The following is a 16282-nucleotide window of genomic DNA, read 5'->3' as shown; positions in this document are numbered from 1 at the left end:
GTCGACATCGTCATCATCGTCAAGGCGACGGCGCGCGGCGCAGTCTTCTCTCGTGCGCTCATAATTGAATCGATTTCTCGAATCGAACAGACATTTCGAGATATATATCGAAATGATCAGATTGCAGTGAATTGCTGCAAAATATTGAAGTAGCTCATTCTCTATCGAGAGTAACACGAGAATTTTGAGTGAACTTATAATGTATCACCTACATGTATAAAAATTCTTATTTTTATAAAATATAAAATATAAAAGTATATCCATTATATTTATAAAAAGTAGACATCACATGTTAAATGTAATTAATATACAGTATTGTTTAGTTAAATAATGTTTTTATTTGTGAATTATTCACAGGGATTAGATATAAAAATTTTACACAATTCTAGGTTATAGTATTTACTTATATATATATATATATATATATATATATATATATATATTTACGAGCGTTGACTAGTACGTTTTGGGACATCTTGTATATACATATGTATGTGTGTACACACACACACACACACACACACACACACACACACACACACCATACATATGTATATACAAGATGTCCCAAAACATACTAGTCAACGCTCGTAAAAAGGTAGAAGGGATTGAGATGAACATAAAAGTCCAATATTGTCTTTGGATAGGTTAGATTTTGAGTTAGGTTTTGGGTTAAGTCCGCCAATAATTGAGGTATTAATTTTTCAAATTATGCGAATGAAAGCGCGCCGAGAGAAGAGCTCGATTCGCTCGAGCCATAACACGGAAAAAAATCTATCGTGGATGTATAACAAGCTTTTATTAAATTACTGTTCACAATTACGATAGAAATTAATTAGATTATTTGTCAATTTTATACGTTAATATCTCGATTATTGGTGGACCTAACCCAAGGCAATATTGGACTTTTATGTCCATCTCAATTCCTTCTACCTTTTTACGAGCGTTGACCAGTATGTTTTGAGACACCCTGTATATCAAGACAAATTTATATTTAATCTTGTATTTAATCTTGAGTAATAATTTCATAATTTATTATGAAGATTACAAGAAACAATTGGGAGAATAACGAAATATTATCAACTAATTTGAACAAGTTTTATTCGTTTACATTCTTGATGTAAGTTTTCAGTTAGTAGAGAGGGAGAGAGAGAGAGAGAGAGAGAGAGAAGGGGGGAGGGGGGAGGGAGGGAGGGAGGGAGGGAGAGAGGGAGGGGAAGGAGGGAGAGGGGGATAACTGAGAATTGTTATATTATTATTGTAAATTAATAGAATTTGAGAACTAAGAAATTGCATAAAATAAACTGCAAAAAAATGTCAGTACTTTGATATTATTACCTACATATAAATTTTTTTACTCCAATTAATTTACAGAATATGTACTATTAAAGTTTTGTATGTTTGGTAGTTGTTACAGATTCCAGAGAAAACGCTTTTTTAACATTTGGTACATTGTAATATCATTACAGTAGACATTTTTTACGTTAAAAATTAGAATACTCCTTGTGTTTTAACATGCAGGAAATGTTTAATGACATTGTGTTTTTATACAATTTCAAGTTTTATAAAACAATTTTAAAGTAACTAAAATAGCTAATAGAATCGTAGTGAAGCAAAAACCTAACGTATCCGGATCGTATTAATGCAGTCTTATACATTTTTACAATTATTGTATATAAATTTTTTATTAGTACATATAATTAATAAATAATATTTAATAATATACAATAATAATATATGTATAATATTTCATACTATAAATTTATAAAACATAATTATTGTATAGTATTACTCGAGTACGCCAAGTTTTTACTTTACCACGATTTATGATACAAAAATCTCAAAATTTTTTCGCATTCTGAATACATTAAAGTGTGATAATATACCACGATTTTGAATCCAAGACGAAACACATTAACCTAAGCCTACATTACTTGAAGCAAGTCATAATGCCTTTGGGTCAAGAGGGCGTGGGCTACATTTTCTCTTTATGTAAATACTATGTATATACTTCTTTACCGATATAATATTTAAATGTATTGCATAATACATTAAATTCCATAATAATTAAAAATATGATCTTCTATTTGTTAATAATAGCAATTAATTTATAAATTAAGAATTTCTTGTAAAGCTTTCTTTGTTAGTTAAGGTACAATTTACATTTACTTATTTACATTTGCTAAATGTTTATATGCTGTGTATTAAAAGTAACTATGCTATGAAATAATTTGATAAATATTTTGATTATATTTTAGATTATTATAATTATGATCAATTTCATATTGTTTGAATCTTGAAAATATGTTAACATCATTGCAATTTACAAATAATACATACAAATAACCAATATTAATTAAACCTAATAAGCAAGTATAATATTAAAGTAATAAGTTGCAATTAATGGGCAATTAAAATATCAAGCACTAGATTTAATAATTTTATTATAAAGAAGTTTGCTTTTTACATATAATTAAATTGTATCCTACAACTTTAAGTAAAAATATTATTTTAATAACATCAAATTATGAAATAATAAATTTCTAACAAATAATAATTATTTATTGTAGATAGTAGAAATATATGTATAATATGTTTACCAGAATAATATTTTTTTAAATATAATAATATAAATACTTTTGGCACATATATACATGTACTATATATATGTTCAATAACAATAATTATAATTGTCAATAATCGCGTGTGTGCGCGCGCGCATGACATTCGTAACATTAATCAACATTAACATAAATCAATTTATTTTAATATATAGCTACATTATTATGCTACGTGACAATCTTTAGCAACAAAATGTTTTCATATATTATACAATAAAGTATATATATATATATATATATATATTATATATTTATATTTTTGATATATTTAATGCTCATTTGTGTAACAAGAAGTCTCTAAATCTAACTTTTCACCATACATTCTTGCTTCTAAAATTGTTAAACGATTTTTGTGGATTGCAGCTAAACAATGCCTTTTTTCTAAATTATTATATTTTCTTATGTTAAAGTTGTATAATTTATCAACTTTTATTTGTATAATATTTTGATGCACGAAACCTTCGATACCTTAAAAATAAAGTAAAGTATAATAATTATATTATTTTTTGTTTACAATAAATATCCTTCTTTACTCTCTTTTATTTTTATTAATTCTATAATATAAATTTACCTTTATATTCATAAATTTGGATAATGTTATTTTCTACGATAACGAGCAATGTTTCGATAAATCCATCCAAATTTAGAACTAAAATTGATTTTGGTCGATGTGCTTTTATAGTCTGTAAGATCCTTGTTTGTGAAATATCATTTTCGCACAACTAAAGATAACATGTTTCTTTGTTATATTATTCTTTTACAATAAATAACAGTTATTATATGTATGTAATAAGACATAAATGGAAATTTTTTAACTCACATATATGTAATCTGGGCTGACTTCTTCATTATAGTAGATATACTCTTCTCTTTCATTAATACCTACTTTAAAAGTTAATAAGCTACTACAACCAAGACAATTTTTTAAGTTTGTGCCATTTAAGAATTTTTCTTGCAATTTATATGTTAAATGTTGATTAATTAATGTAATAGGATTTCTATTTGAAACTAAATTTAATTTCTCGTTTTTATAGGAGATGAGAGCATTTAATATATCCGATTGCAGATTTTCTGGTGCAATTTCAATACTCTCTTGGATCATTGTTACAAATTCATCTTGATATAAATTCTTTGGATCTGTGATATTACCAAGTTCTAATACATGCTGTGTGAAAGCAAAAGTAACAACAAAATAAAATTAAAATTTGTTTTAAGCAAAAACAATTTTTATGTCCGTTTTTAAAATCTCTTTTCAATTAAAAATAATAAAACTTTGATTTTTTGTAAACTTACCATCAATCTGTTATTTTCCAATTTCCATATATTATTAAGGCTTCTACCGCAGGTGCGTTTTGCGGTGGTAAGTATGTATAAAGCGCTTTGATTTGATTTGAAAAACATCCATTCATCGATTAATCCAAAATCAGATATTTCATCAATTATTTGAAAATCAGTTTGAATATATAATAGAAGTTTTATACGACAAATATTATAGTTTACTAATATATAATCCACATTATTCACTTCGACATTACGAATATCATGAATATCTCCTTCGAATTCCTGAATTTCTAAGTAATCAAACGTATTGAATTTATATATCTGATTTATAGCATTGTATTTAAGCATATTTAAATTCCATGTACACATGTTATTCAAATCCTCCTGTAAAAATACAATTATATTTAAAACATGAACAAGTGAGAAAGCAGCGGTTTTCTGTTCAGAGCAAATTGATTTTTAGCAAAAAAAAATGTTTTACTATAATTATAAAATAAATTAATATTTATTTATAAAGGGAAGAGAGAAGAATAATACGGTAGTTTTCTTACATATATTTTTTCGATGACATAATTTATTTCAGGATGTTCTCTTACTAAAGTCAATGACATGTCTGTGACATTAACCTTATTTAAAAATTCACTTCCATCAACATTCTCTTCAAAGTAAACATTTCCATGTACTCTCCATTTTCCAGATATAATCTGTTCTGTTTCATCTGTTGTCTTTATTGCTACTCTTTGCCAATTAGTCGGACTTATTCTGTTCAGGAAGCCCAAAATCCTAAGACTTTTATCAAGAATAATTGAAGTTTTGAACATAAAGTTTCCTAGGCAAATTGCAAAATTATTTAAATTGTTATTAGAATCTGGATGAAGGCTATAACGCATTTGTTTTGGTTGAACGTAGCATATAGAATAAAAAAGTATATATGCGCATATATAGATGCTTATGTAGCAATTAAAATTTTATTATTTATAATTTATTTTATTCATAATATTATTTATAATTTATTTTGTTTTATTTATACATATCATTTTTGTTAATTTCTTACCTGTTAGAATATTGTTTGCAGTTAAAGAAACAATTTTTGCAGAATTAAAATTATTAATTAAATGAGCGTTAAAGTTATGATATGCATAAACGTTTCCGTGTATTTTTATAGATCCTGTAATATTTTGATTATCTTGTATCTAAAAAGGAATTTAAACATTATTAAACAATTAATAATTTAAACTTAATAGTTTAAATGTAAATACAAAAAATAGATGAAGAAACTTATTACAGTTGAGACTAATTTTTGGTACCTAATATTATTTTATATGTATATCTATAAGTATTATATGTATAACTATGAAATATTAAAACTTTGAAATATTATTATATTATCATATTATAATTTTAATTAAATATTTAAAAAAATAAAATAGAAAATTGTAATATTATTACAATAGAGAACAGAACTGATGTATATTCAAATAAGTCTGTCTTATTTCCTATTAGAACATCTTCAATATCTTATATTTTTTATTGGCTAAATTTATAAACACCTAAACAATAAAAGTTTTATTTTATTTTATGTCTATTATACCATAAAAGTGTCTGCATAAATATCTTTCATATAGTAAGTATTAATAAGTCCTGATATTTGGATGTTCTTAACAATAATATCAGTACAGTTAAGTTTATCAATCATGATAAACTGTTGTTTATTTAATAAAATTAATCCAGTCAGATCCATTTGTAAACTATTGATTTGTATGATTTTTATACTTGACTGGAAAGTTACATTGTCGAATGTAATTCGGGCTAAAATATAAAATAGTCTTTATTATATGGCAAAGTTGTAATTAGTGTTTAATAATAGTGCTGTTATGTAAACATTAAAATATTAGTGAACATTTCATATTATAAACATAAACACATACACACAGTGACATATTGTTAATTATAAATGATATGTACCATAAGTTAAACATCGTTTATAACTAATAATTAGTTGTTAGAAGAAAACAAAGAAATTGTAAAATGTATATAATGAACTTTATGGAAAAAATTCTCGGGAACAAAATAAGCATCAAATGATTTTTCACATAGCATAATTCTACATAGTATATAAATTTCTTACAGAGATTGTAAATAATTTAATTTTATAAAAGTATATGTATACGTATATATTTTATTAAGGGCTATCACACAGATTTTCTGCTAAAAGTAATTGTAAGGTTCCGACTAATTATGTATTCGATTCAGCCAGTTACGGTCGACCAATCCAACGTAAAAATCTTATTGTTACGTTTTACAAAAAGTGTGTGACAGCTCTTATAGATCTTTTATAAATCTGCAATTATCATCGAATAGGTTTCAGTTGCCTACATTCCCAGTTGCCTACAGCTTCGTTTGCACACAAATTTTGTAAACCAAATTTGCCCGATTGCCTACATCTCGATTGCTTACAGCTTCGTTTGCACACACAAATATAATTAAGATACAAAAGTACGACTGCACACATGATATTATTGCGCTCATACACATTGCACACATGACATTATTTCACACATGCATATTGCACACATAATATTATTGCGTTCATATACTCTGGAGGCACGATTCCAATAATTTGGGCGCTTTGATTTGACAATGATTTCTGATATTTTTTATGCTAAACAAAAAATTGTATAGATCTTATAGGGCTAACTGCTTTAGTTTTCAAGATATACTATATTAAAAATAAAAATAAAAGTTAAAATTAAAATAAAATTAAAAATAAAAAGAAAAGTAGGTAGACTCGCTTTGCATGGAAAGTCGCAACCCATGTGGAACAGTACGAACCGTAGACACTTCTTTGCTGTAGCCACACACACACACACACACACACACGCGCGCGCGCGTGCGTGGAAGGGAGGGGGGTTTTGCCCCCCTTTTTGCACTCACCCTATCGGTAGGAGTGTCCTAGAAAGTCGCAAACTCATATGGTACAGTACAAGCGTGGACGTCGTTTCAATTAGATTACTGTTTCAGTTAATGTTAGGATAAATTTATGGAATTTGATTGGTGATGTCCATTTTATACTGCGCATCTGGGATTCACTCCCGGGATCTTGCTTACAGAGTGTATGAGTACAATGATATCATGTGCGCAATGTGTATGAGCGTAATAATATAATGTGTGCAATGTGTTAATATTGTTTCTTTAGCTTATGTATGCAATGTGTTTGTGCGCAATAATGTGTGCAATGTATTTGTGCGCAATAATGTCATGTGTGCAATCGTACTTTTGTATCTTAATTATTTTCGTGTGTGCAAACGGAGTTGTAGGCAATGTAGGCAATCGGGCACCTCCGTAAGACTTGTGTGCAAACGAAGCTGTAGGCAACTGGGAATGTAGGCAAATGAGACCCCTCCTTATCATCTCTCTGGACATAGAATATATGTATATTTTTTCTTTTATATTTTTAAAAATAAAGAAATAAAAATAAATATATATATATATATATATATACACACACACATATATATATATATATATATACATATACACATACCTGGAAAGTACTTAGCTTTATTAAGGATGATAACATTTTCCTGTAAGTTTTTTATTTCAATTTCCTTAATGGTATTTACTTGTAGCTTTGATTTGATTACAAGATCTTTTTGTAAATAAATGTCTTCTTTGAATGTAACTTCGGTGTTAATCGAGAAAGATTCATCGATATAAATAACATTTTTGCGAAATTTATGTAAATCTATATCGTTCAAGTTGCCATCGATATTAAATGTACCATAAAATGTAATTAAACTTTTAAATAATTTTAAGCCGGATATTGTAACATTTACATCATTCTTAAAGATTATTTTATCAAAAAAACTATCCAACACTGATTCCTGAATTAATCCATTTACATTTAGTTTTGTTACGAAGGCTGTTTTATTGAAGTAAAAATTACCGCGAAGAGCATAAGAATTATTTTCAAGTGTTTTAAATCTATCTATGAAATCATTTAAAAACATAGAATTTCCAATCTTGCTAGTTGTATTAAAATTTGTTAAGATCATAATCGTGCCTTAAAGAAAAAAAAAAAATTTATTACTATCAATAAAAAATTAAACAGTAAGAAGAGATTACAGAGAGGGGATGCAAGGAAAAAGGGAGAAAAAGAGGAGGGAGAGAGAGAGAGAGAGAGAGAAAAAGGGGGGCACATTTGTATTATACAGTTATAAAATAGAATATAAATAATTACTTCTAATTAATAAGCTCCAAATAAACATAAATAAATATTAATTTAATTTTGAGTCTAATATTTACTAATTATTAATTAATTATATAGTCAATAGCAATAAATAAAATATTATATATATATATATATATATATGAAACGTGAATTCAATAAATATATTTTTAATAATTAAAAAACAATATAAATATATTTTTAAATATTATTAATAATATAAAAGTAAAAAGTTAGGAAAAATTTTTACATATACATAAAGGAATTTAATAATTTTACGTAACATAGGGTAATAGGTAACATACCATTTATAACAATTGGTCCTTTGAGTATCTGCTTTTCATTTGGATCCAAGATGTCGTTTACAAAATGTCCATTTATAGTTTGCGTTTTTAAAACTTCGCACGTGATATTTTTAAATATTTTGCGATCTATAAATGTAATATTGCCATCGACTTTTTGAACAGCATCAGCAATAAACTTTGATAGATTCAAACTGTTTATAAAGTCAATTACTTTCAAATCTATGATTGATACGTTTTCATTGAAAACGACAGTTGCCATGTTATCTTCTTTGTAAATATCAATAATATCATTGTTATTAATTGAAGATGCCGTTACCATCCCTATCACTTGTAGAGAATTTATCAATGTATTTCTGTTTAAAACGTAATTATACAGTGATTTTGTATGCGTTAATAACAGATTCCATGTATTCAACGATATTCCGTTGATAACCTTAGCATTTAATACGTCTGTTTCCAAGTTGTCAATTATTAAAGCACCTGTCAGATTCTGTTGCGTATAGAGTGTTAATATACGTTTGATCAGATCAGTATAATTGACTCCATTGATTGTGTTTGGCAAAATCTCATCGGCTAATAATCTCGAGATTGTCAAATTCTCGAAATATATTTCTCGAAAAGCTTTATTTAATTTTCCCAAAAAAGTAGTCTGTGAAATAGTCTGTTTTACGGTATCAAAAGACAAATTGTCGATAACAGGTGATTTATTAAACAATAGTATTTTATTTAAGCAACCAGAAGCAATATCTTGTTCATAGTTTATGTAATTCTTTAATTTCTTCAAAGTATCAAAAGTTACATTTCCAAACATAATGTGTGCTAATATCTTTGTTAAATCTGAAATTAATAAAATGATATTGTTGAAATAAAATTGTCATGATCCAGAATAGGTCAGTGTAATTTTATAATTATTTTTAATTATTTGAAATACGTTTAATTATTTGAAATACAAATTGAAATACGTTATAAATTATAATATTAAATAATATATAACAATATTAAATATACTTTTTTATTTTTCAATTAAAAAAAAATATGTATATATTTTCAAAAAGTGTGATCTTGTTCCTTTCGTATTAAATAAAGTTTTATTATAGAAATTTATTGTACAAATTGGATTTTTTAAGCATTTCTTTTGGTAATGTACAATTAAATAAAATTATATATAAATTTTATATTATATATTACATGAATTTAATTATTATAAATTATTATCTAAGTATTATGTAAATTATTATAATTAAATAATGTTGCCTCCAATAACTGTTTTAATTCTAAAATAATTAAATAATATTTATTTAATTATTCTACTTACAAGGAAACTGTTGATTGGTATCTAATGTTACAAATTCCGACAAAATGTGATCATTAATTCGTCTGGATTTAATTGTTACGTCAGACTTAATGTTGACATTATTCCACAATTTTTTATTTCCAATAATAACCGTATTAGTTTCAGTTTTTAATAAAAAATCGTCAAAATTCGACCATATTTTAGTATTAATTGAATCTTTGAGTATAATGTTTCCCATAATTGTCAGATTTTCAAAAATAACATCTGATAAAAGACTGTCGGTTTCGTTAAGCAAATTCTCCATGTTGCTTATGTTAATACCCTTTAGATTTCCATTAATCTGAAATTGTGACAAAAAATGTGTTTATATGTAATTGCAATATACATTTAATAAATCATACCTCGAAGGTTCCACCAACTTCCAGATTTTCAAAAATAATTTTTTGATTAATGATTTCATGTTTATTGAGAATAATAAAATCGTTAATATCTATTTTGTTTATTGCATTGATCCCCAGCAAATGTTTCGTGGATAGATTGGCAAAGTGCTTTTTACTCGTAACGTTGATAGAAAATTTATCAGAACTTGTTAAAACATAATTCTTTGGATATTGCAAATGATTTAACTCCTTGATTTTAGCTTCTTCGGCGACAAGCTGTTATTTCGAAAAAAATATTCTTGTTAAAGAGAAATTTGTAAAGATATAAGTTTGGTATACAGAATGTCAAATAAAAAAGATACAATCTGCTAATTTCCATAAAGATACAAAAGAAAACAAATAAAATCTCTCTTTTATTATTTTATACGTTAAAATGTGTTTTAGTTTTATACACAATTATTTTTTCAAAAGCTGCATAAATTGTTAATATAATGTTATTTATTTTTTTCTAAAAAAAGTTGTTACGTGATGAATTTATTGGGCATTCTGTACTATTGTGATTAACACCACTGCCTTAATACACTGTCTTACCCCTTCCACAATTGTCTCTCCAGAAACAGTTATCGATTCATCTATCCAAACTATACTTTGTATCAGCTCTTTCCAATTAATGTTATTTACTTCGTAAATGTTTAAATGTCCGTTAATTTTTAATCGTCTTAATGTTGAAAAATTTACATTGTTATAACTTTTTATTGAAAAATCAAACATGATTTTTTCCAACGGTATGTCATTTAAAGAGAGAATCGTTAAGTTATTTGTGTCGATGGAAAGAAAAGATTTCTGCCCGTTAATAAGATGATTTATTATACCGTTCGCTTCGATTGAAGTTGATACGTTATTAATAAAACCAGCAATTATAGTTTTTGCGTACAAAGTACCATTCACCAACAAATCTCCAATTAATTCAATATCCGAAGGTAAGGTAATTCTTGTTGAATTAATTATGTTTCTCAAATTCGGTAAGATTTGATCGAGCTCCACTTTTAGTTTTTCTAATTTTTTAAAATGTGATGTCACGTTTATTGATATATCTTCCATTTGTAAATTGATCGATCCAACTTTGACAGCGCCATAATTTACATGTCTTTCAATTGTAGCATTCGATACATTTACTTTTGAAAGAGTCCAAAAACTTGCTAGCATAGGATTCTTGAAATAACTTTGATTAAATTGTACTTCGATTTCACCAAAGATGACCTCCTGTTTTCGATAAACTTCCTGAAAGTTATATTATATATTTTGTAAAACACATTTTATAAAATTAACTCATAATATGTACACTGCCCGACATATTATATTTTATACACTTATATAATAAATGCTCTCCTCTCCTCTTACACACACATGTATGTATGTATATGTACAGAGTGAAATATAATCGGAAGCCATCCCGTAATAGAAAGATAGAAGAGATCGAGATGAACATAAAAGTCCAATATTGTCTTGGGTTAGGTCTTGAGTTAGGTCTTAAGTTAGGTCTTGGGTTATGTCCATAATCGAGGTATTACTTTTTCAAATTATGCGAATGAGAGCGCACCAAGAGAAGAGCTCAATCCGCTCGAGCCATAACACGGAAGAAAAAATTTATCGTGAATGTATGATAAGCTTTCATTAAATTACTGTTCACAATTACGATAAAATTAATTAAATTATTTGCCGATTTTATACGTTAATATCTCGATTATTGGTGAACCTAACCTAAGACAATATTGAATTTTTATGTTCATCTCAATCTCGTCTATCTTTCTATTACGGGATAGATTTCAGTTACATTTCACCCGGTATATAAATATAATGTGTGCATTTTTAAATATTTTAAAATAAAATATATTTTAAAATATTTAATAATTTTAAAAATATATAAAATCAAACATTTTGTATTTTAGTAGACATAACGGATGCGTTGAAACAAATGTTGAATAATGTAATACAAACAGTTTTGTTTTATATATTTAAATATATTTTAAAATTTTATTACATAATGTGTACATATTGTTACGCTCGCGGTAAGGAAAGAAACTCGTACACTCGTATACTTCACTGGGAAAATTAAGAACTTTATTGAACTTTACAAGCGTGTCAAAAATACATCAGAGATATAATAATCAAACAAATTGGGGATTAACTGCAATCCTTTTATAATATTATTTGATTATTACAATATTAAAATTTGAAAAGCTTTATGTTAAAAGAAAAATCTTGAAAATTTCCGAAAAAATCAGTTTTTACAAAAACATATATTAAAAAATTTTTTATTTTAATTTTCTTAATTAAAAAAATTTTTTTATTTTAAATATTTTAAGTTAAAAATTTATATGGTGACTAATTTGACTTCAAAATTGACGCATGGATACACTGTGTCAACCATCGGTTATCACATTGGGTACAGTGTGCATCAATTTTGAAGTCAAATTAGTCACCACATAAATTTTTAACTTAAAATTTATTTAAAATTAAAAAATTAAAAAAATTAAAATAAAAAATTAAAAAATATGTTTTTGTAAAAACTGATTTTTTTGGAAATTACAATTTTTAAGATTTTTCTTTTAACATAAAGCTTTTCAAATTTTAATATTATAATAATCAAATAATACTATAAGTTTGGTTATTATATCTCTGATAGTTTTAAAATAGTGACCGTTTGAAACTTGATATGGGTACGCTATACCCAGTGTGACAACAATGTGACTGGAGATAAGTGTGACAACCATACTATAGTGACAACTGAGAGTTAATGCGAGACCGAGCTTCAAATCGTTGTTAATCTGTGTTTCAAACTCACGACAGCTGAGAGCTGACAACGCTATTCTCAAAAATCAATATATCGATCGGCCAGGACAGCTGACCGATTTAATGGGCACAACACTATTATCTTATTAGACAATGTGTATTATTGTAACATTTCACAAGAAACGAATGAGTGCGTACTTACCTCTAATAAAGCTCGGGTCTTTGAAACGCTTGCCATCTCGTCATAAACAGGATGCATTGATTCATTTAAGGTGATTTCTATATGTACAAGCATATTTGTTTGCACGAATCCGACTTTTGGAATAATAATAATTTTAGATAAATCGAAGTTATTCATAAGTTTATTAGGTAAAGACACAACTTTAAACTCTGATCCTTGCCAAGCCAGAGCAATTACTGTTAAATTTTTTAATTGAACTAGTAACAAAGATTCATCTCGATATGTGTTTAATGGTACAGTGACTATCCACAAAATTTCGGTTGTTTCTGTGAAATAAACATTCTTTTGATTGTTTTATGTTTGAGAGATTGTTATTTGATTGTCTTACCATTAAAATGCAGATTAGTTTTAGCAATTTCTTGAAGTTTATTCTCAAAAAAGTGAAACAAACGCGATTCCTGTCCATTAATTGCTAAATATTCAATATATCCACTTTCGAAGCAGACAAAATTTTTCAGTTTGTTGGATTTAATAACTTCCAATTTCTCAAATTGGCATAATTTATCCTCATTTATCAATTCGTATAAAATAACGCTATCGATTCCTTGGAAAGCCAGCACATTGCGTCCGTAAATTGAACAAATTTGGACATCAAATACTTTTGGAACAAAGTACCGTCTACAAAACCTACACGATATAAATATACTTTTATTATATAACCAAATGTTACATTTACACATTTATATTATTTTTTTGTAGACTGCCATAAAATTTAATCTATGTCTGAGATATCAGCATATCTAAAATTATTATTAAAACTGATTTTTTATAATAAAATTCTTTTAAAGAAAAAAGCTTTGAAATATCTTTTTATAAAAATTTATAAAAACCTTAAGATATTAAGATTGCAAGTACAAAGGTTGGAAAAGTTAAAAAGGCATTAACACATAACAAATGTTCTTCAATATTTTATTTATACAGTTAGCTCTTTGCTTTAGCTGTAAGTTTTCTTTGGATCTTAATATTTTTTTTACGAAAAAGTCTAAAAAACTTGCAAAATAAAGTAAGAAAATTTGCAAAATTTTATTGCATATTATAAGAAGCATCGCATAGTATGTGATAAAATATAAGTATAATAAAAAGTAAAGAAAATAATATGCATAATTGCTGATATCAAAGATATATAAATAAAATTACCATATATCGATACGATGATTATTACAATCAATTTCAAAACCGTAAATATCAATCAGTGATTGTTCTTCGAGATATGCATCATCATTGTCGAATAGCAATAATTTATGTTGATTTTCTTCTCGTACGAATTCCATATTTTGAATTTGCTTTCGTAAGGGCCAAGTTGAATATAACATATATGTATTTTCGAAAATCTTATACCAATACAGAAAATAATCGTTCTGAGATTTAACGAGTAGAATTGCCATTAAATTGTTTGCGTGATTTTCATGAAATCTTTCTTCGATATTGAAATGGAGAACTTTAAACTGTAATATGTGCCCTTCAGCCACTAAACTTATAATACGTTCCATTGATAAATTGTCCAAATTAATTTTGTAGAAAAGCAATGTCGAATTTTCGGCACAAATAAAGTAACTTATTTCAGATTGCAAAAATTGCGAATTGTTTATTGATATGTCAATATTTTTAGTTATATCAGCAAGTGTATGCAACGATATATTTGTTACAATAATTTCTGAAAATAGAGATATTTTCTTATGATTTAATCTTATGAAGTAATCAATTATAATTTTAATTGTATAATGAATCAAAACACATAATATTTTTTTGTACAAAAGTTTGATTATGGAAGCATGCATGTGTGCACACGCACGCACGCACAAACAATAATCTATAATTTTTGCTACAATAAATTTTAGTTGAAGCAAAATAATTATATTTATTACATTTTGATCAATTCTGATTTATCTAAATATTTCTCTTTTATTGTACAAAATTTCTAATAATTGTACAATATTTCTGCATTTTTAAATAATAAATTGATAAAATATTTGTTACAATAGTTACCTTCTCGATTTCCAGCTCCAGTTTCGAATTCATACTCTTGCCAAATTGCCGGTATATCTTTGTGATCTCGAGGTTTCCGAAATGCTCTAGTATTAACGAGCATTTCATCTAATGTCTTAGACAATGCTTTTAAATCTTGGCATTTTGCGTTATTTACGCAAATCCATAATATACAGAAACATACGACAAGATCTTTACTCGCTAACATTCTGAACACAGACTGAGACTTAACTGCGAAATTCTCTCGACCGATGTCTCGTAAATATTTGCTTATTGTATGTACGCTATTCATAATATTTTGATCTTCATCGAGCTGATGCTGACATCTAATTTAAGCTTTTTCAAATTATTAATCTCGTTTACAGATTTTAAAGTTTTGTTTTTAAGTTAATATTATTTGCCGTTTTTCTCTTTTTCTTATGTTGTTATATATTATATTATATTTATATTATTATTAATTTATTAATAATACTAAAATTATATTAACATTTTATATTTTCTAACTTGATATATTATAACATGGGCATAAGTACAAGATTAAATGTTAATATTATTACTTTATTGTTTTAGAATATTGATGGTTAATTATTAAAATAGTTGTAACAAATAATATTGATTATAATCTATATCATACAATATTAAGAAAAGTTCAGATTAGATTGAATAATTCACTAACATTACTAAATTGTAAATCTAATTAAGGGGATCCTAAAGCCAATTGTCAACATTTTTTTTATTAGAAAATATCTTTGATTTGATTTTACAGTAAATACAGTAAATTACAGTTACTCTAAATTTTTTCACACAATTAAAGTACGTACAAGAATGAAAAGGGAAAAGAGCGATTTCATTTTATTAACAAAAAAATTTTTTTATGTTAATTTTTTGTTGTTGTCATAAAATTATTACTTATCTTTCATTTTTATGCAAATTATGTAAAAATTTAATTGTGTAAAAAACTTTTTAACTCTGTGAAACTAATTCAAAGCTGTTTTGTAATAAAAAATTTGCTTTTAAAAGAAAATATTTTTTTAGACTACTAGATCTTATTCCAATTGCACAATATTGTTGGTATACGTTATCCTTAGAGGAGTATGGTCTTATTTTGTATATATATATTGCAGATATTGTAAATTCTGTACAGATATATTGT

General features: G+C 26.2%; 1 protein-coding gene across 1 annotated transcript; it reads right to left on the bottom strand.

Moving 5' to 3' along the window:
- Positions 1-2748: 2748 nt before the first annotated feature.
- LOC105835028 lies at positions 2749-15525 on the bottom strand. The gene is made up of 16 exons (XM_028191206.1): positions 15130-15525; positions 14281-14797; positions 13472-13770; positions 13105-13409; positions 10701-11390; positions 10131-10385; positions 9751-10069; positions 8436-9272; positions 7447-7965; positions 5494-5711; positions 4957-5095; positions 4454-4731; positions 3915-4286; positions 3442-3786; positions 3193-3343; positions 2749-3089 (listed from the first exon to the last, which is right to left on the bottom strand). Exons 1-16 carry the CDS (start codon positions 15419-15421, stop codon positions 2890-2892), a joined length of 5736 nt encoding a protein of 1911 aa, XP_028047007.1. The 5' UTR covers positions 15422-15525; the 3' UTR covers positions 2749-2889.
- Between the last annotated feature and the right edge of the window lie 757 nt (positions 15526-16282).

Source organism: Monomorium pharaonis, chromosome 7 (assembly GCF_013373865.1).
Source record: "Monomorium pharaonis isolate MP-MQ-018 chromosome 7, ASM1337386v2, whole genome shotgun sequence".
Classification (NCBI taxonomy): domain Eukaryota; kingdom Metazoa; phylum Arthropoda; class Insecta; order Hymenoptera; family Formicidae; genus Monomorium; species Monomorium pharaonis.
Note: the sequence above shows the minus strand (reverse complement) of the source record. Positions and strands in the feature narration are given on the sequence as shown.

Coding starts and splice junctions, on each gene's coding strand:
- LOC105835028 (XM_028191206.1), bottom strand. CDS start 15,421: ATGAATAGCGTACATACAATAAGCAAATATTTACGAGACATCGGTCGA. Junction 13,410..13,471: donor AACTAATCTGCATTTTAATG/GTAAGACAATCA, acceptor TTTATTTCACAG/AAACAACCGAAATTTTGTGG. Junction 4,287..4,453: donor ATGTCATCGAAAAAATATAT/GTAAGAAAACTA, acceptor GTATTTTTACAG/GAGGATTTGAATAACATGTG.